The 21,873-nt window shown below is 38.3% G+C and overlaps 1 protein-coding gene across 1 annotated transcript in view; it reads right to left on the bottom strand.

Moving 5' to 3' along the window:
* The window catches only part of LOC122797014 (synaptonemal complex protein 2-like), a 1,143,152-nt gene that overhangs the window by 786,116 nt on the left and 335,163 nt on the right, over positions 1-21,873 (bottom strand). Inside the window, exon 8 of the mRNA XM_044065784.1 lies at positions 7,317-7,371. Coding sequence (XP_043921719.1) covers positions 7,317-7,371 — 55 coding nt within the window. The remainder of the gene's footprint in view (positions 1-7,316; positions 7,372-21,873) is intronic.

The raw sequence follows: 21,873 nt of genomic DNA, 5'->3' as shown, positions 1-21,873 counted from the left end.
GGAGCTAATTGGACTGCATCGATTAAACAAGCCTACATTTTTATTCACTTCGAGTTTCCAGTTCTTTGCTTCATTGTGTTATTTTGCTGGAACGCCTGGTGATTTTTGTGAGGTTCGCTGATTATATGTTTCTTACTAAATGCTGCAAGACAGGAATGTCACTCACCATACAGTTGTTCACTGTGGTCTGACGATTCAGAACATTAGAAGAGTTTGTCCAAACAGATGATGCTTAACTTATACCATGAAGGGAAGGTGTAGTTAATGTCAGTAGTGCTATATCCAAGAGGAGGCCAAAGAACAAACTGTCCAAAACCAGTAATGGTTTATTCACCTACAGTGATGTGCTCTGCACAGGCCTTGCCAATGTAGACAATTCAAAACAGTTTAGCTTAGATTTGTTTGCAGCTTGAGAAAGCAGGCACACATTTGTTATTAGAAGACCAGACGGTGGTCAGTTATCCTGAAAGCAATGGTGACAATAGCACACTATCAGATAAACTAATATTTAATAACTACATAAACTCATTCACTTAAGTACAGCTCTTTTGAGTGTGCCCTTTTTAACTCCCAGTGGGTGTGGGCTGAGCCTTTAAAAAATCTGGAACCCTAAGTGTTACTAGAAAACTGTAAATGGCAAACTATTCAGGATGAATTGATCTTTACATTAGTGGCATTCACTCAGTTCAAAGCTTTAAAATGTATTTTATAAGCCAAAATAAAGGCAGTGAATATTCATTTTTTAACTTATAAACAGCTTATATCATCTCAGTAACCTTTCAAGCAAGGTATATACTGCCAGTGGCATTTTCTTCATAGAGCAGTGAGCTTTCATACGTGGCTATGCAGTTCTGCATGTGTTAAACGAATGTTGAGATATTTAGAGAAATATGAAAATTATTACTTCACAAATACACAGTACACAAACAATAGTCAATATTTCTTCAGCTGCATTAGAGGTCAAATACCAAAACAATTCTGTTTCCCATCATGTATGGTTTAAGATGCATGAAGATAAAAAACACTCAATTTCTGAGGGACTTGGCTGGCTACAATCACCTGCATTAGAAGATTAAGTTAAGTGCAAACTTGCAGTAATGCATTTTATTCTTCTGTTAAGTGCAAACTTGTAGTTTTTAAAGTACTGTACTTTATTTTTTTTGTTACCCAATTGTTTCACTGAATAGTGTGCTGTGTGTCTCTCTCTGCAGTTAGTTCCCCACTCACCCTCCCTGTTCTTGTCTTGGTGTTAGTGTTGGCGGCTCTGGAATTGGCCGCCCTTCCTGTAAGTCTATATTTGAACACTCCTGCTGGGTCCATCTCATTTGCTCACTTAACAGAGTACAGTGAGATCATATTCTGAGTCTAGTGTTCACTCTACTTAATACAGAGAGAAGATTTGAGAAGGCCAACCCACATAGGTTCTTCCTTTCTCCCTTCTTGCACTTTACTAACATAAAAAAAATTGCACTTTATTCATCTGCTTTTACTGCATTTGTGTTTCCTCCTACTTTATTTTGCTTTTGCCTCTTCTTAAAAGTACTCAATTTTATTTATTCTGCTGCATTTATTACTGCTTGATAGTAACCTGATTAAATTGTAACTGTTATTCTAAGTCTTTTGGTTGTTTGCAGATGACATTGTGATCTGTAGTGAGAGTAGGGAAAAGGTGGAAGAGACCCTGGAGAGACGGAGATATGCTCTAGAGAGAAGAGGAATGAAGGTCAGCAGGACAAAGACAGAATATATGTGGGTGAATGAGAGGGAGGATAGAAGAATGGTGAGGATGCAAGGAGTAGAGGTGGCGAAGGTGAATGCGTTTAAATACTTGGGATCAATAGTTCAGAGTAATGGTGAGTGTGAAAGAGAGGTGAAGAAGAGAGTATAGGCAGGATGGAATGGGTGGAGAAGAGTGTCAGGAGTGATTTGTGACAGACTAGTACCAGTAAGAGTGAAAGGGAAGGTCTACAAGAGGGTAGTGATACCAGGTATGTTATATGGGTTGGAGACCGTGGCATTGACAAAAAGGCAGGATTTAGAGCTAGATGTGGCAGAGTTAAAAATGTTAAGATTTGCAATGGGTGTGACAAGGTGGACAGGATTAGGCATAAGTATATTAGAGGGTCAGCCCAGGTTGGAAGGTTTGGAGACAAAGCCAGAGAGGCACGATTATGTTGGTTTGGACATGTGCTGAGGAAGGATGCTGAGTATATTGGGAAAAAGATGCTAAGGATGAAACTACCAGGTAACAGGAAAAGAGGAAGGCCTAAGATAAGGTTTATGGATGTGGTGAGAGAGGACATGCAGGTGGCTGGAGTGATGGAGCAAGATGCAGAGGACAGGAAGAAATGGAAACAGATGATCCGCTGTGGTGACCCCTAACGGGAACAGCTGAAAAAAGAAGATGATGATGATGATTCTAAGTCTTTTGGTTTAAGCACTTGGGCTTCATACCAGTTGTTTTACATTAAGAAGGTTTGTGGTCTGCACTGTTGTGGCAGGCAGACAACCCTCTCCTTCTACCACCAAACACTAATACATGCGAGAGATGCAATTATGCAGTCAAACTGGAGGCTAAGCTTTCTCAATCTAAGACTGAATCTGACAGTCAAGAGGGGAGGGAAATACTTGCATCACACCACTAGTCTCACATAGACCCATTAAACCAGCACCGGCAAAAAAAAAAAAAAAAACATACTCGGAGGCTCTAAATTAACATCTGCAAAAGCAACAGAGATGTCCAAAGCAGGCATCCAAGCAACCTGCACCCCCCAACACAAACCATGAAACACATACTTCACAAAACTAGTCTGCCACGCAATCACAGCCCTTAAAGGCAAAATAACATTCCCAACACACTAGTAATAGGTGACTCTATAGTCAGGCACACTGACATCCCATTCACTAGGCTGAACAAGGAAGTTACTGTTAGTTGCCTGTCAGGTGCCAGGATCAGTCACATAACACAAGCACTCAGGTCACTCCAGAACAAGTACAAATATGACCCTGTCATTGTCCATGTTGGTGTGTATGACCCGAGCCGTACCTCCCTGGACTAGATGAAGAGAGACATGGAAGAGCTCTCTGATCACCTAGCCCAGGCTGGTATGACCCTGACCAGCATTCTGCCCTCACCAAGAATGATACAACGGTATAAAGAAAAAATTATCAATTTCAACAATAGGCTAAGTTTCTGGTGTCATTCAAAGGGGATCCAGTGTCTGTCCACCTGGGATGAAATGCTCGACAAGCCATGCTGCTTCGCTAAAGATGGCTTGCACCTGTCATCCTTAGGTTTTCGAATACTGGCCAAGGCTCTTGCCACACCCATAGTGCCTTTTTTAGGCAAGGCTCAAAAGACAAACCCACCGCCATAAATAGCACAAGTAACAAAAAACTGAGGATAATGCTAAATGCCAAAAGTCTAAACCTCAAAATGCACGCATTCGAGGCACTTCAGTATGGAGAAAATCGATATATGTGCAGTAACAGAAACCTGGTTTAAGGCTCCAGAGAGCACCCCAGCACTACCAGGCTACAACTCATACCATACATTTCGGCCACAGAGCCCGGACCAAAATACAAAAGGCGGGGGCATATCCATATTCATCAAGGATACCCACTCCTCCAGGTTAGTGGCACATCACGATGCTTCAGAGATCATCCAAGTACAACTAACAATGGGCAAAACTGCGATTCAAATTGTAGCTTATTACAGATTACCCACCATGTCCCAGGACCCCCATTCTGCATTTCTGGAAACATTGGGAAACATAAAATTCCTACCAAACACCCTAATATTGGGTGATTTCAATTACCCAAACATTAACTGGGAGAACTACCCAAGTACCAACTCCCTTGCCCAACATTTCCTAGAATTTATAAACTCAAATGCCCTCAATCAGCTGGTCAACACTCCCACCAAAGATGACAACATATTGGACCTGGTCATCATCAACATGGGCAACCGGTGTTCCACACTGGAGGTCAACCCTTTGCTGGTTAGATCTGACCATAAACAAATCAATTTGGATATCCACATTCTGCCTCCACCCCGGTCAAGGAAACCACCATGAAAAACTTTTCAAAAGCAAACTTCACGTTATTTAAGACCGAAGTGGAAAGTTTAAAAGCCCCCATGCTAAAGGATAATGCCGTCCAAGCTACAAAATCCTTTACTAATGCATTCTATGGGCACCAACAAGAATGCATGGATCATGCTATCCCAAGCAAACCAAGACTCACTCTTCCAAGAAAAGGAAACCAGTTTGGTGGACCCCTGCCAGAAACAAGCGATACAACAGGAGGAGTAAATTAGTACAGAAAAGAGTAAAAAGAAGGGAAGCCATCCCTAATGAGTATCAGCAAGAAACTACGATCCCTCAGATAAATCATCCAAGGCTAGCTTCGAAAGAAAAATTGCCAAGGACTCCAAAGATAGCCATAAGGCATTCTTTAGCTACGTCTAGAATCTAAGTGGCAATGCTCAGATCTGCATGGAGTTCATGCAGAATGGCACAAAATACACAGAACTGACAGATATCGCCAACATCCTAGCAGACAGGTTCAGTGCAAACTTCACCCCCCAAAAGGGACCATAACCATACCAGAAGAATGTAGAGCCCCTGAAATCACACTCAGGTTATAACAGCCCTCACCAAAGCCAAAAACACATCATCAGTGGGACCGGACGGTGTCTTAGGCTGCATACTACACGAGCTCTAAGATGAACTAACCCCTCACCTAAACACACTGTTCAAACTCAGCCTCTCCACAGGCTACGTACTCAAGAGTGGAGCACAGCAACAATTATTCCGCTCCACAAAGGTAGAGCCACAACAGACCCCAGGAACTATCGCCCTATAAGCCTGACTAGCTTGGTCTGCAAGGCTATGGAGTGCATCATCATGGAACTTATTAACAGAGACATTGGGAACCTCCAAACACTGGACCCTACCCAGTTCAGCTTTGTTAAGGGCAGATCATGCCTCCTAAACCTGGTGAACTTCTTTGAGACAGTTACTAAGGCTATAGATGAGGGAGAGGTGGTGCACACAGCCTTCCTAGACCTCGCAAAGGCCTTCAACACCATTCCCCAATTCTGGTATTATAAACAAGCTCACCAGCCTGAACATAACCCCCTACGTCACAAGATGGGTTGTTGACTGGTTCACAGACAGAACCCACATGGTGGGAGTTGCAGGAGCTAGGTCTGACTCTAAACTGGTTACAAGTGGCATTACCCAGGGCTCAGTCCTAGGACCCCTCCTGTTCGGCATATACTTCTCAGAGGTACAGGCAAGCACAGGACTACGGCTGACCAAGTTCACAGATGAATGCAAACTAGGGGCTATAATTGACTATCCAGCTGACGCAGACATCCTCCAAAAGGGTCTCACTGAGACGGATACCTGGTGTCAAAATCATGGCCTCAAGCTAAATGCCATAAAGTGCATAGTCATCCCCTTTGGAAAAACACAGTACCCACAAACTACCACATACGTGGTAGTCCCCTAAATATGGAAAACATAAGGGATCTGGGGACCCAAGTAGATAGTAATCTCTCCTTTGATAATCACATTGCCAAAGTGGTCAGAAAATCCTTCTATGTGGCCCACCTAATCACAAAAGGGTTCGCATTCAGATCAAGAGAGGTCATTGTGCCCCTCTACTCTTCACACATCAGACCCATCATATAGAGTACAATGCCCCAATTTGGGATGTACCTTAAAAGACACCTGCAACATCTGGAAAGAACACAGAAATACCTCACCAAGAGGATCACTGGCCTCAAACAGATGCCCTATGCAGCTCAACTGAAGAAATTCCAGCAGTACTCGGTTGCATACCGCCTACCCAGAGGTGATCTCTGCCTGACATACAAGGCCATGTCCAACCCAAAACTGATGGACATGCTCTACCTAAAGAAAACCATATCCCCTCGAGCCACAAGCTCTAGGGATCTAAACCTTACCACAACAATAAATGGGACATGTTGGAGGGATAGATTCCTGTCCCAGAGACTTCCGATGCTTTGGAACAAGATTCCAATCTACATTAGGCAGAGCTCCTTGCTAACACTCTTCAAGGAAAACCTTGACGAGTGGATGGGAAACAGAAAGTTTACCCCAGGGATCATGTCAGTGGCTCTGCTGGACAGAGGTACAGGGAAATAATCTAAGGGGGCGGCGAAAGCCAACACATTTTAGCTAGGTTTATAAATGCCTTTGGGCAGATAGCCTAATACCTACCTATACATGATGGCAAACAATGTATGGTAACTATACATTGTTTTGGAATTATTAATCCAAATACGAACAAGCAATATTTGATGGTGTGTTGCACTGATGTCTGTGTGCCACCATAGTCAATGTCCAACTTAGAAATGCTTTACAATATCTATTCATGCTCAGTGTGATAATTCTTAGGTCTCAATTTACACAAAGAAATGGGTAAAAAAAATAAATTTTTGAAGGAACTGAATATTAATTAAGAAGGCCTTAAAAGTCTCATTAATTGAAGGTAGATTACCACTGACAAGTCCAAACTGTAAGTGTCCACCTCTACTACATACAGTATTTCAACTTGTCTATTGTTCATGATGACTAGTGATTAATTACCAAACAGTGCAGTAAGCCAGATGGGGTGAGATGGGAATGAATGTCTAAAGCTGAACTCAGCTATCCTGTAGGATGTAAAATGATTACAGCCTGCAACCGGAATAAGACCAGGGTAAAAGCACTGTACTACTGTCTTGTACATGGGGAATATGTAAGGGTGAGCCTTGGCTACCAAGCAGTGCATCTGTGTGTGAGTGCATACACTTAGCAACATTACATAGCTAGGGAATGTATTACGCCTGCTTGTTAAGACAAGGAGGAACATCGGCTACAAAGAATAAAATGTCCAACTCAAACCCGGATGATGATGACCTAGTCGTACTTCAATACTTACTTCATAAAGGCTGACAAGAGAGTTACACTTACCAAAGGATATTCCTCTACAAAGAGAGGGTATCACCAAGATGTACAAGAGAACAGATGGATCAAGGAGTGCTGATGAGGCTCGACTATTGCATCAAAAAAAATATATATCACAAAGAAAAGTTTTAATAACTAAGGAGTTAAAACTACACATGTACTAAAAAGACCTGATGCACAACTTGGCATTTCTGCTAAAATAGTTACTAAGCATGCTTCTACAGCAACTCGTTGCTACTTAATATAGTACAGCATGTGGTAGGCTTCACAGACATCATTCAACAATCCACAACATTAATGTCAAAAAGAATCACATGATAAATCTGGAATACATACCACTGAAGGTTCTAAGTTTTGGCTGTGGGAAACCTCTTCGAAATCCTCTTTTTTGCTGGAAAACAAACCAAAAACATGCTAACATGAAAACCTTTATCTTTCAAATGCTTTCTCCTTTGAAACTAAGAAATGATATAATGAAATTACAAAATGAGCAATATAATTATGCTTTATATACTTGTAGGTTTTTGATATAAAATGGGTTGGTGACTGTCAATGAGTAAGTCAATTGTAACTGCTAACTAAAAACTTTTAATATCTGCAAAACAACAGTTATAGTCAATATCCCTTGTAGGAAATGTAAAACATGACTCACTATAACTAGATCATCATGACTGCATGTTTTTATGAAAGAAAGTTCATATTTACAGAACTCAAGTTTTTTCCCTCTTTCTAAATGATAGTTTTTCGTATATAATGTGGTTGACATGGGCTATGGTGTTCAAGATCCATACTTAAATCTGCATTATGGGCACCAAATACTGTGAGAAATGACTAAGTCGAAGAGTGCATGATAAATTTGAACTGTTGCTTTGGGTAATGCATACCACAATTTATACCCAAATAGGTCTTATACAGAGTGGCTGCAGAGGACAGTTGTAATCATTAGCTTCTCAGGATGTCAGAGAATGTCATCAAAAGCTCATTCGTAGTAATATTTAACACTGAATGAAAACTTGTTCAAGACTTCTGCAAATAAGTCCATGTATGCACACATATGATAATTCCCATAATGAGTTAATCTCGCTCCAGTAGCAGCTCTCTCTTCCTTCAATTTATGGTAAAACAAACATCAGCCAGACCACTCTGGCACATCAAAAACAAATACTGCTTACTCAAAAAAAAAAAAAAAACACTAAATAAGCCGGGCAAACCATTAAATACTGATATCGCAGTAAACACAAACATTTAAACTGAATACAACTCTATTTGAAATAAATAAATCTATGCAACACACTATAATCATAAATACACAAATAGCTTTGGATTTGTGCAAAGAAATAAATAAAACGGTTTAAACGGACAGATGGCATAAAAAATTTAATAGCAAAACTGGATTAATCATTTCTAGCAGTTCAAGATATACTTTATTTTCCATCTACCACTGACTAAGAATAAACAGCAGTTTCACAACTTCAAAGGAAACAGAATTTACAACACGAAACTTCTCTTGGAATACCATCTACTTCTGCACACTTCTAAACTATGGTTAAAAAAAGAGAGTTTCAAGTAGTAATTCATATTTTTCTACAGCACAAATACACATTTTTCGGTTTGTATAATTCTTTTTATGGAGGGTCCAAATAAATTTCAAGAAATAGTAAGGTTTAAGCTTTGAAAATGTATGCATATTTGAGAAACAGTTTCACTGAAAGCAAATGCATACATTTTGTATAGGCCACATTTATATATTACAAGATTTACTGGAAATATTTTGTATAATTTATGAAAATAAATCATATTTAGTTTTACAAAAATAATTAGAAGCTTCACTCAGCAGGTACGATGCCGTCTTCCTTAAGACAACCTTCAATATACAGAATGTTGCACAAGGATGGCAGAATACAACATACATATATTATCCTTCTTAATTAAGATGTTTTTGTTGTTACCTATATCCTCGTTAACTCACTTTGGAGTGCTGGCCAATTTTGTTTTCACATAAACTTATACGAGTACCAACACGAGCATACAAAGGTTCCTGGTCTTTGTTAACATTGAAGCCCTAGAACAAACACTATGCAACCCCACAGGGGGTTCAAATATTCTCTACCTGGTCTTCACTAACATGGGTGACTGTTGCATCACTACAAGGATAGGACCCTCACCGGTTAAATCTAACCATAAATTAGTCACATTTGAAGTAGCTAGAACACCTCTTAGATGAACCCAGGCTAATAAATTTCACCAAAGCCAATTATACCCTCCTAAGGGATGGCATAAATAATTTCCAAGCTCCTGTTCCCACAGATGGCATTGACAACTATACTAAGGTAAACACAAATGGCCTGTACAAACACATACAAAACAAGCCTCCCTGGTGGACATCTAGCATTAATAAATTATACAACAAAAGGAAAAAGTTGCTGTCTAAGAATAAAAAATGGAGAGGTCCCAGCACTTGAACATCCTCCTCTGCTTGAACAAACATATAAGACAACTTGCAAAATCCTGTAAGGGCAACTTGTAAAAAAAATAGCAACCATAGCTATAGACAATGATAATGCATTCTTCAGCTATATCCATAACCTAAAAGGTAGGACCCAGACTTGTGCTGAACTAGTTGTCGATGGCATCACTCACAATGATCTTGTGAAAACACCCAACCTATTAGCAGACAGGTTTGGTGAAAATTTCACCCCTCATCCCCTCCAAACATTCCACAAGCATTCCCTCCACATCTTTCCCACCTTGCATCTCCAAAGAACAAGTCAGTAATGCTCTCTCCAATACCAAAAAACACAGCCTCTATGGGACTGGATGGCATATCAGGTTACGTTTTAAATGGTCTAAAACATAAGTTAGTAACTCCATTAGGTACTCTCTTGAACCACGGCCTGAGTACTGGTTTTGTCCCTGCTGAATGGAAAACTGCAACTATCATCTCCCTTCATAAAGGAGGTACATCAACAGACCCTTGCAACTACAGGCCCATAAGCTTAACCAAGTGATCTGTAAGGTCATTGAAAGAGTCATCACGGAACTTATAAATAAGGATATATGTGATCTCCAAACCCTTGATTAAACACAGTTTGGTTTCTTCAAAGGCAGTCCCTGCCTGTTAAACCTGGTGACTTCTTTGAAATCATCACCAGAGCCATAAACAAAAGCAAATCTGTGCGTACAGCCTACCTTGATTTAGCCAAGGTCTTTGACACAATCCCACATTTGCAGATCATTTATAAACTCTCTCAGATGAACATTGACCATTATGTCATCAGATGGGCTGCTGAGTGGCTCAGCAGCAGAGCTGGGGACTTTACCTCAACCAGCAGACCTGTCACCAGTGGGGTTCCACAAGAGTCAATGCTGGGCTTCCTACTGTTTGGAACATACTTCTCACAAGTTCAGGCCAAAACAGAAGGGCTGTGGCTGACTAAGTTTGCTGATGACTGCAAATTAGGTGCAGTCATTGAATCCCCAAACAATGTCAATATACTTCAAGAGGGACTTGCACAAACCAATGATTGGTGCCAAAGCCATGGACAAACTCAATGCAAAAAAATCCATTATCATTCCCTTCAGAAAAAACAATATCCTTGCAGATTATTATATAAATAATAATACCTTAAGTAACAACTCAGTAGTGACAGGCTTGGGATTGCAAGTTAACTGTAGCCTAAACTTTGACCACCATGTGTCTACTGTGGTAAGGAATGCATTCTGTATCACACACCTCATTAGCAAAGGCATTTCCTCAAGAGCAAAACAGGTCATCACACCCCCTGTGCTTAACCCTCATCAGGCCAAAAATTGAGTAAAATGTTCCCTTTGGTATGTACCTCATCAGGCACCTGCAGCTACTTTAGAGACCTCAGAGATTTCTAACGAAGAAAATTCAGGGTCTCCAGCATGTCATACATGACTGAAGTCACTGTTACTGTACTTAGTAGTGTACAGACTACTTGGAGGACACTTGTGCCTGGCCTACAGTGCAATCTCTGATCCAAACCCAATGGAAATGCTGCACATCCCCAAGGCAACTGGGACAAGGGTCACCTGTTCCAGGGACCTTTACTTGGCCTGCGTCATAAATAAGGCCTACTGGAGAGACAGATGCATCTCTCAGATGTTGCCGCTCCTCTGGAATAGGCTACCAGTTCACATCTAACAACACCTCTCTATGACACTGTTTATGAGTAGCCTGGATGGGAAATGATAAATTCCTAACAGGGATTTCAGCTATGACCCTCCTAGAAATGGGCAGTCATTGCTAACTATGATCTTGAGTTTCAGCAAGACTCTTCAAATTGGGTTTCTCTAGTATTTTATGGGGTACACATGGCTAGGCTTATAAAGACCTTTGGGTCAGTAGCCCAGTAAGCACTTATGGACTTATTTTTGGTTGGTCAGCCTATGGCTCTAGTGGCAAACTGGTAATCACAAATGGCAGGTTTAAACTTACTATATAGTCACGTTCTGATTACACACAATCAAATTCAGGGTCTTGGGGAAGCTGGCACCTCTCCCAGCATTCAAAGAATACAAAGCAGAGAAAGTCATCTTAAACAGAGCATCAGCCCACTGCAGCATGAAATTCACACATGGTATACATTCCTTTAATCAGTTTGGAAAATTAAGAATTAATGCACCGATATATGGAGCATATAAATGGAAGACAAATTATGTAAACCATAAAAGATTGAAAATAAAAGTATAAAACAAGGAAGAAAAAAGAAAAACTTTTTTCCAAGGGGAGCAAGCCTCCCCTATATTCACACAACCCCCGCTACTTAAATACCAATTCCAAGATAATAAAACAATGGGGAACAGGAAAACTCTCACTCCCTGCTATACAGTAATCTCCTACAAAGTAATGCTTGCATACTGTGATCAACTCAGGATTAATTTGCTGCTGGTGACATTAAAACCACTCAGTCTTCAAGCATTCAGCTAACGTTAGAGTTTCTGTACAAGACACACACACACACACACACACACACACACACAAAAAACATTTACCCTTGGCTCTATTTACTTTGCATACACCTGTATGCAACAATTCACTTTTCCCACTAACATATCCCTGTACACACTAACCTCCCTCTCTTACCAAACCATATTCTTTTTCAAATCCTGATTACCTTTCTTATTCTATTTTTATTACATGAAAGAAACCAACATTCTTCCACCCATATTCTCCAAATAATATGCATTTCACCATTACAGTCGTTATTTAAATATTCTGCCTGTTCAAAATATCCCCATTTTAGGCGGTCACAATCAACTTGGCTGCCTCTTCAAGACATGTAAATTATTTCATTAAAACTCCTTAGTCTTTTCATTTTAAATGGATCCTCAATTGTCCTTCAAGTTATTTATTTTTCAAATACTTCAAAGTATGTTAAAGATGTTTCACTTTATTACATTAATCATCATCACATAACCTTTCCTAATGACTATTTACAACTTTACTGAATGATAAACATCAATATAACCAATTCTTCATGAAGTTAAAGCTTAAACCAATGTCATATTACAACAAAATGATATAGTAAAAAGTGGTAAAACACTGCATCTAGCCCAGAAGAGTAGAAAGATAAATAATGCCCTTAAGCCCCAGATGGCCAGTGTCGGACTAGAGGCACAGGTGCTAGAGGGGCTAGCTTCGTGAGGATGGGAGGGAGCAGGTGATGATGGTTACCCCACCTGGAGAGGGCTGCCTATGCCCTCTGCAGTAGCAGCATTAAGAGTCTGGAAAGCTCTGTGTTGCAAGCTGTGCATCACTTGATCAGGGGGATGTCTACACAACTCCAATAGGGAACAACTGTGGAGCTCTCAAAGCTGCCATGGGATGTGAGCATACCTCTCAATTATACTGAAGTCCTTGGTAAATACCCGTTTTGAGGGAATAATATTGGGGTGCCACAAATTGAGTGGCCCCTTCAATTTCCAAATTTCCTTTTTTGAATGTTTTTTTTTGGGACAAATTTGTTGCTGACATCATGAGCAGGGCACACATGATGTCATCATGTTCTTGAGGCAGACTGCCAGGCTTTTGAAATTCAGCTGAGGGCTCAGGGTTCATATACTGTCTCTGTTTACCTTTTTCCATAAGGTAACATGATTGCAGCAGTCAGCAGGTCAGAGTCAACGAATGGAGCAGTGAAGAGGACAACCCTCAAGTGTCAAGCAGGCAGCTGTTTTTGTTTTAAATGAGTTACAACTGCCCAGCCATTCATTACTATTTAATTTAGGTGCAGCAGTAGAGAGCTGCAGAGTCAGACCAGTCCACAGTCTACGACAAGTCTTCTCTTGAATCTCGGTCTTCTCTTCTTAATCAGGTAGTGCACAGCAGAAATGAAAACCCCTACCTTGACTGCTTCCAGTTCTACCCCCGGCTCCTCCAGGTAAGGAAATAAAAAGAAAAAGGGACTACTACTTTTCTGGCAAACTTAGTCACTATTAAATGACAGACAGTTGAGTTTCATTGTTATATCCTTTGGAAAATCCAAACTAACACAAAATCTGTTATTCTAGTCACTTAAGTATACAAGAACGATATTTAAAATCTAAATATGTCCTTGGTTGTCCTTTTTTCTCATTATTTTTGGCTTTGTCCACGACTATTATACTAAGGAGTGTAGTTGATAAATGTACTAGGGAGTTTGCTAAATAGTGTTGTTAATTGAACACTGGGGGAGGGGGGATAAAACAGCACGAAAACTTAAGCAAAACAAAATATAAAGCATATTATTACTTTGGAAAAAGGGCGGTCTGTTGTTGCTCCTGCTGGTACTGGTGTAGCTTCTTACTGTTGTAAAAAGTGAGGAAAGAGGAGTATCTGCTGCAGCCTGTCAACCAAACTGGTTCTGTAGGACTGGCTTTGCAGCTGTAAATAGACAAAAAATTGTGACAAGGCTCTGCAAAGTTCACAGGGCCTACTGTACTATAGTTGTTATACTGCAGAAAATGTTGGTACTGTGTAGCTGTGAAAACATGCTAAATACTTATTAATGTACATTTTCAGAGGTGTGTTTTTAAATGTGTTTATGGTTGACTGTAGTAAGCAGTTCCTTGTAAAATTACAACACAACAGCTTATGGACACGTCAAAAATTCTTGAGGCAGGAATTTAAAATGAACAATTAGGAACCATTTGGTCATGGTAGTAATCCTAGTTTGAAAGACCCTGACAGTCGCTAGGGAAACTTCTTGCAGAACCGTTTAGAGAAATGTGCCCTAGGTAGAACTAATTGTTGTGATTTGCAAAATTCTTTATAATAAAAGTTGTAAAGTTTATAGTGAACCAAAATTTCCACTCATTCTTTAATTCCAATCTTACAAGAGGTTCCCCCCCCCCTTTTTTTTTTTTTACTTCCCCTTAGACCGGACAGTCATGTAATCAGTGATGTATTTAAAGACATAACGCAGTTTGCTATAGAAATGACATGAATGGAGTGTAGCATTTGTCTACATCAGTTCAAGCATTTCCCTTAATAGATTTGCATTCTCTATAAGTTTAGTTTTGCATCGGCTCGTTCCCATTTCCTTGTGAAATGTATGTTACATCCTCATACATTTGGACTTGAGTGGAGATGCCATTAAGAGGAATCCCAAGATGTTGAGAGCTCTGACAGAAAATTTTTATTATGGATATAATATCTGAAATTAATTATGCAGTGTTTTACATATGCTTTAGAAAATGGACTTGGGTCAAGCAAGTGACCACAGCAGCTTGTGTGTGTGTGTGTGTGTGTGTGTGTGTGTGTGTGTGTTTGTTTGTTGGGGTGGGGTTGTCATAACAGTTTGTACTGTATGCAGCCTGACAACAGTTGCTTAAAATATATTTCTAGAGCTATTATTTCTGCATTTACTTATTTTTGTGTGTTGTGTTCATATACTGTATGCATCTGGCAACATTATGATGGTTTTAGGCTATTATTTATATATTAATTCATGCATTTGATTAAAAACTGAAGTCTGAGCTATAGAGTCAAGAACATGGTCATGTGGGTCGTGTATCTGTGTCTGTCCGGGTCTGTAGTTCTGGAGGTTTGTACTACATTGTGCTGTGTGTCCCAACACTAATGACCTAAAATACATCATAATGAATATTATGTATTTATCCATCTGAATGAGTGTGCACATGATTACTGTTTACATTCATTGTCTGAGCCTCTGCATCTTATCTGTTTGTGTTTGTATACATGCATGTGCTTCTGTCTGCTTGAATATGTATGTGTTTGTAGACATTATTAAATACTTGCATAACTTATATTTTTGATGTAAAATGCTTCCAACAACAATTCATATCCTATACCAACTATGAAACGGTAGACAAAGGTAGCATTTTTACATTAAAAATATAAAAAAAATGCATGCTAATAATAAAGAAAATACAAAGCAATTTAACAGGTAAGCTTGACTCATTCTCTCTCAGAGTCTGACATTTTAGGGTAAATACAATAAATTTCTATCTCAACTGCATAAAGTACAGTGAATTTAATGTAATTTTTGAGTCAAATATTTACCCAATACTGATTTATACTGATTGGGATTACTGATTGCAAGGGGAGATGTACACTACTTTGCACTATATGAAATATTGTCTGAGTCAAGTAAGGATACATTTTGCTCACTTATCTATGCTGGTATACATCTGTTAACTCATCAGGCATCCACATTTTATAGGTTGTGCCCTCATGAGGGCTAATTTATACTGTCTCACCATATCCTGAGGTTCAAATTTATAAAGGCATATATTGTGAGTGCTAGGTTTGTAGACCCTCTGCTATAATTGTTGATGGTTTTGTGGTATTATTTTGAAACTGAGAGTCAGAGAGCTGTGATAGATTCTGAGTGTGAGTAGGTATACACCCTTAGACACGTCATCTAGACAGAAAGGAAATAAGCTATGAAGATTGTAAAGAGTACATGCCCTATTTTACAAAAAATAAATAAATAAAAACACAAGTGTATGCTCCTCACGTGATACTTCTAGTGATATGGCAAGTACATCTGGTAAAAAATAAATAAATAAATAAATATGTGGGGAAACCTTCTGTTGTAAAATGAACTTTCCATTCCTTTTTCAGGTTCACTGAATAGTACAGTCTCTCTGAATTTAGCTCTTAAGTCATCTTCATGCCTAATATAAATCATTACGGATGACCAATGTGTGAAGCACAGGTCCGTCTCAGATAGTCATGGAATCCGTTTAGGTCCATAACTGTAGTACCACGCACAGAATTCAGCTTCAAGTGCAGAAAATTTCACTGTTGTTGTTTTTATCAAAAAGTTTGCTTTTTAATACAAATAAAACACTATTCTGTTTATTTTCTGTTTAATGATATTTTGACTGTTCTTCAGTTTGCATTTATAAGCTATCCCACAATTCTACTGGAGTGGGTGGGGTTACACAATTATGTATGCAAATGTTATGTTAATCAGCATACAGGTTTTTGGCCAGTTGCACCCATTTTTCATGGGATTTTGTCCAGATTTTTTATGATTCCAGGTTGAGCAGTATGAATTTGAGGGAGTTAGGGGACACTCATCAGACGCAGTATGATGCTCCTTCAGTATACTCCATCTTCATACTAGCACCAGAAATTGGTCAGGTTGAGGCTGAGGCTAAGGTGGGGTCACATGATATAGTGAATGAGGAGAGAAGCTAGTGGTAGGCTACTGGTCCAGTTGTGTTCCAGGAGTGGGAGGGGGGAAGAGAACTAAAACGCTGTGTTCAGAACAAAACAATGTTTTAATTAGAGCTTTAATCCATAGTAGTACAAACTCTGAATTTCCAAGATTGCTGGAACACTAATCAACAGCTTAGTTTTAGCTCTCCTGATGTGAGAAACAAACTGAGAAATGGGAGGCAGTGAATGTGACCGTTTGGGTAAGTGCCTTTACTGACTAGTAAGTATGCTCACTGGATGCCAGCAAAGAATAAATTTGGAGAGCCTAAAAGAAAATCAACCAGGGCAAATGAAGAGAAAATACAGAGGAAAGCAAATAAAATGTACTCAGGGGGATTACAATAAATGAAACTTTGAAGAAATGTATCAATTTAAAACAACAAAAGGTTAGACAAAAATAATAGTTTTAACTAGCTACACAGATGAACCTATAACACTGCAAAAATCAGAGGTTGAACTAAGTAAAAGGCTGGCTGAGTATGAGACATCTCAAGAAGAGCCATATCAAAAAACAGTAGAGTTAGAAGAAAGTGTGTGCAAAGAAAACACCTATGATTTTCTGTGCACCAAAGAAACTGGAGGGAGTAGACCAAGTACAAATAAGCAATTGGACTGGTGTTCCACATCAGAATTTAAGTAAAAGGGCATATCAAGTGTATGTTCCAAACATGGCCAAGAGAAAAACGTGAAGGTGCAATAATACAGGCAGAAACAGCTGATCCTGACAAAACTGTGGCAGAAGGGAAAAGTAATAAAACTGGAGACAGCAGAGTTTTTATAGAAAATTATTATTCAATGTACACCAGAGAGAAAAGAAGCAAATTTATCCCAGCAGTCAGGAAATGTTGACAGGCAGGTGTGAGATTCAAGCTGCTGTGCATTTTTCCCTGTTTTTTTCCCTTAGTAGATTAAAGACATTTTTGATGCAGAGCAGGCTAAAGTGGAAATAAAGTTTATCTAATACAACAATGAGACCACAAAGAAAAGGGGACTCTGCTTCTCATTCTTCTGACAATAAAACTCAGAGACACTGCCAGTGCAGCCCTTTCCAAAGAAAAATAATTTTGGGAGAAAAAAATGCACAGGGGTTACTAAAAGAATCAGGAGTAGCTTGGACATGAATCAGAATCTAGTGCTGGAAGACTAAGATGATCAGGAAGAAGACCAACAGCAGTGAACTTTGTGAATAAATGTGAGGCTATAAAGCATCAATCATATTTGTGAAATATGGCTTTGCAAGGAAAAGTGGCTATGAAGAGACTGGATTCTTGTTGATGTTGTTAATCTTGTGGTAGACTGTGAAGCACATACCCCACATTATGTCTTTAATATTTTGGAAGACACTAAAAGGAAAAAATAAGCATCTGTAAGGAAAACAATGTTTGTTCTCATTAGTATTTGCATAAAACATTTAGTAATGTAAACAGCATGTAATATTGCAATGCAATTTTTTTCTGTAGTATGCAGTCAAGGTACTTTAAATGTTGGAGGGCTCATCCCTCACTGCTGCATGTGTTCAAGGTATTAAACAAGTAATTGTAAGAAATATAGGTTTTATAGTATAACAAGTAGAAAGGCTGAAGCAAGTTTATGTTAATATAATGCTGTGATTTTGGGATGCTGGGGTGTAAAATGTACTGATTATATATGTAGAATTACGATAATTTTCCTTGTTTCTACAAGGGTGTATCTCAAGATTAATGGCCTTGGCTTAAGTTATAAACATTTTGGTTAGCAAATATGCATGAAAATAAAACAATAAAAACCATGAAAAGTGATGGGTATTTTGTATTTACAAGGATATTAGCTGATTTTATTTTCCATTACCAAATACTCTGACACACAAGATGTTGCCAGCTGAAGGCTGGTTGGCCAAGGGAATTCTTTAAATTCTGCTCTGAGTGAAATTTATAAAGATTCCTTCATTCATCAGGAAATTTGTTAGCTGTTTTTATTTCTTCTCATTGCTGATTACTTTCACATGAAGATGAGTTGTCTACAGGTGCCAGCAATTAATCTTGATATTTCTGATCATTATTGCTGAGGGAAATGTAATTTTAAAGGTACAGTAACAAGTAGTTATTTGAAAAATATATTTATTTAAACTATGGGAAGGGAATAAGAAATAGTAGTCTCCCAACAGCCTTAATATTTACATGCATTTAATAATTAACATAACAGTGGACAATTTATTTTAAGCTAGAGCACTTTTTTCCTTAGAGTTAAAAAATTTGCATTTTTTGAAAGCACTAAAGCTGTATTTTTCTCACCTGGGAGGTGAAGAGAGCAAAGAAAATAGGCAGACAATTGGTATAAGTGGCAACACAGGTTGTAATATGTGTTTTAAGATAGGCAACCTTAATTTTAGATTAGGTTATGCCTGTGAGTGCATCTTTTGATTTGAAAAAAAAAATGTTCCTATCTGGAGGGTTAAACTTTGCTGAAAATACATATAGTTATGTGTTTTTTCTAGGTTAACAGGGGATGGGGGTGTTCTGAAATATATTTAGTTTTTTTTTGAGGGGTTTCATTAAAGTAAAAAGTCTTGAAAAATAGGACATGTTCAAATACAATGAGAAAAAACTGTATAAAATATCGGTCTGCCAAATATTATAATGCATCTATATGACTAAAGATGGAAATATACATTCCAGAAACCTGTTATGTACAATAGGTAGAAGCAATAGATTTTTTTATCATAATGGCTTCATCATCCATATCATCTTGGAAAGTAAATTGTCTTATAGGTGTAAGAACAAAAGGAAAAAGTACTAAAGTATATTAAGAAATAGAGTGCAAATAATGCTAAAGAAAATACATCTGGAAAAAAATGAGCATATGAATTTGACAAAAAGGATTTCAGGATGGATATTCAGCAGAATATTGAGGACAAAGGAAAAGGAGAATAATAACTGTGAATGCTAGAGAAACTCCAATAGTGACAGAAGAGGAAAAAAGGCAATAATAGTAGATTTGTGGTAGCAAGGGAATATTCGCAATGGAGGAAGATTACACTGGCATGTTTTTATATTCCACGAAAAACTGCTATGGATGTTAAGAAAATTTGGGGAGAAATAATCAGCTTTCAGGAGGGATTATTTACTTATAGGCAGGGACAGGGGACTTGATTTTAAATAGTGTGGATGTATCAAGGGACCAAAATGGGAAAATATAACAAAATAAGGTAGCTTTCTGAGGACATTTACAAAAAATATTTGATATGGAAGACATATCAGTAGTAGGAACTCAGATGGGATTAACATCTTATTCCCCAAGGTACAATGACTCTAATATACTGGATAGAAATTATATTTCATAGGAACACATGCATTTAATGGAAAGCTTTGACACATAAGCAAAAACTATTTCAGATTAGGCACTTATAAAAACTTAAAAATGCAGGGTAGTAAAGTAAAATGAGACATTAATGCTTTTCCTACCTACCTGCTAAAAAGACAAGAATTTAAGGAATAGACTGCTGAAATTATTTGAGAGTTATTTGGGAAGATCAAAATTTCTTCAGACTGGATAGCTAGAGAGCAAGATAAAATGAAGGATAAAAATAAGGAAGAAATAAAAGAGACAGAAATATGGTTAAGAATTAGCAGGAATTACTTAGAGGGGCTGACAAAGGTTAAAGTGTTCTATTAGTGTTGTAGAAGTGTTCTAGACTAAGAGGAATCTCAAAGAACATGAGGAGGAGCAAAAGCAGAGTGCTAAAGAGAAAATAAGGGAGTACTTGGATAATGTGCATTAATATTTATATTTATTTATTTTACATTTCTTGACCAGGCTTGTCCGACTGAGCTGAAGAGCCCTTTTTCAGTGGAGGCCTGGGGAGAAAAGCTCCAACATATTATACAATTTTCATTATAAATTAGCATTAAACATGTTACAGGATTATTTCAAGGTATTAAGTAGCAATACAATGTTATACAGTGACAATAATCAGTAGTATAGCAAAGCTTTTAAGATGTATAAAAAGAAAATGTCATTAAGATGAATATAATTTTTGGGGTAAGGGATTACAAAAAAAAAAAGTTAAAAAAGGCTGCTGTTAACCAACTATTTTTCATAACAGAAAAAAAACATTTAGTAGAATGGTTTAGGCAACAGAACATAAGAAGTGCTGTTGCCAAACTTAGGGAGCTCACGACAAGAAAAGCAACAGAGATCATTTATAGGTATTGCACATATTTTGACAGTTTTATGAACATTTGTATAAAAGATGAATGTGGCAATCAAGAGCGAGCACAAATGGAAATATTTATAGAAGACTTAATTATGCTAAGATTATAGGATAATGGGCTTAACAACTAATAATTAAAATAGGAGGTGAGGAGATACTAATGGTTATGTATAATTAAATCTGAAAGAAAGTCACCAGGAACAGATGGTACTTCCTTAGAGGTTGGGAAATAAGGATGGAAGAAGGTGATAAAAATATGGAGGATTTTGTTTAATAGTATTTTGAAAGAACAGGGGGAATCAGCATCTTGGAAGAAAGTTGTCATGGTTTTATTACCCAGAGGGAAAAGACCCGTCAAAATGTTTATGTCTATACTAGTTAAAAATGGAATAGGATTGCCAAAATTGATAGCTGTGGATCAATTTGATTTTGTGGAGGGCAGGCAAATATTTGACAATAAGAGAATAATGATTGAGAAACAAGTACAGTATAAGAAAATACCACTGTTGTTGGGGAGTCTTGATTCAGAGAAAGTACTCAACAGAGTAAGCTGGGATGTTATGACTAGGGCAATGGAACCATTTGTATTTGATGGAAATAAAGAAAGGTTCTTTGTTGTCCCGGGTCAAAAAGCCATTGGGAGGATATATAAGAACCAGTGGCAGCCACCCTAGAAGAGGCCTGCACAGCATCAAACCACACTGCAAAAAGAATGCTTACCCACCTGTTCAGAGACATGTACTAAATCCTGCACTTTTCATTTCTATGCCCTCTGCCAAAGCATCCACTTTAGATTTTAGCTGAGAAGGAGAGGAAATTCTGATACAATACATATGAAACTAATTTAAAGCCCTTTTCATTACAAGTAGAAGAGAGGAACACCTTCTTACCCACTCTATCATCTAGCTCAGGAAGCACCCTGTAATATCTGTCCGTTTGACTGGCTTAGGAGGAGAAAAAATCTGATGGAAGAAGCCTCTCAAAAAAACACACAACACAAACAGGAG

This window comes from Protopterus annectens, chromosome 3.part0 (assembly GCF_019279795.1).
Source record: "Protopterus annectens isolate FY-2018-M chromosome 3.part0, PAN1.0, whole genome shotgun sequence".
NCBI classification, from domain to species: Eukaryota; Metazoa; Chordata; order Ceratodontiformes; family Protopteridae; genus Protopterus; species Protopterus annectens.
This window is presented reverse-complemented; position numbering and strand designations above follow the sequence as displayed.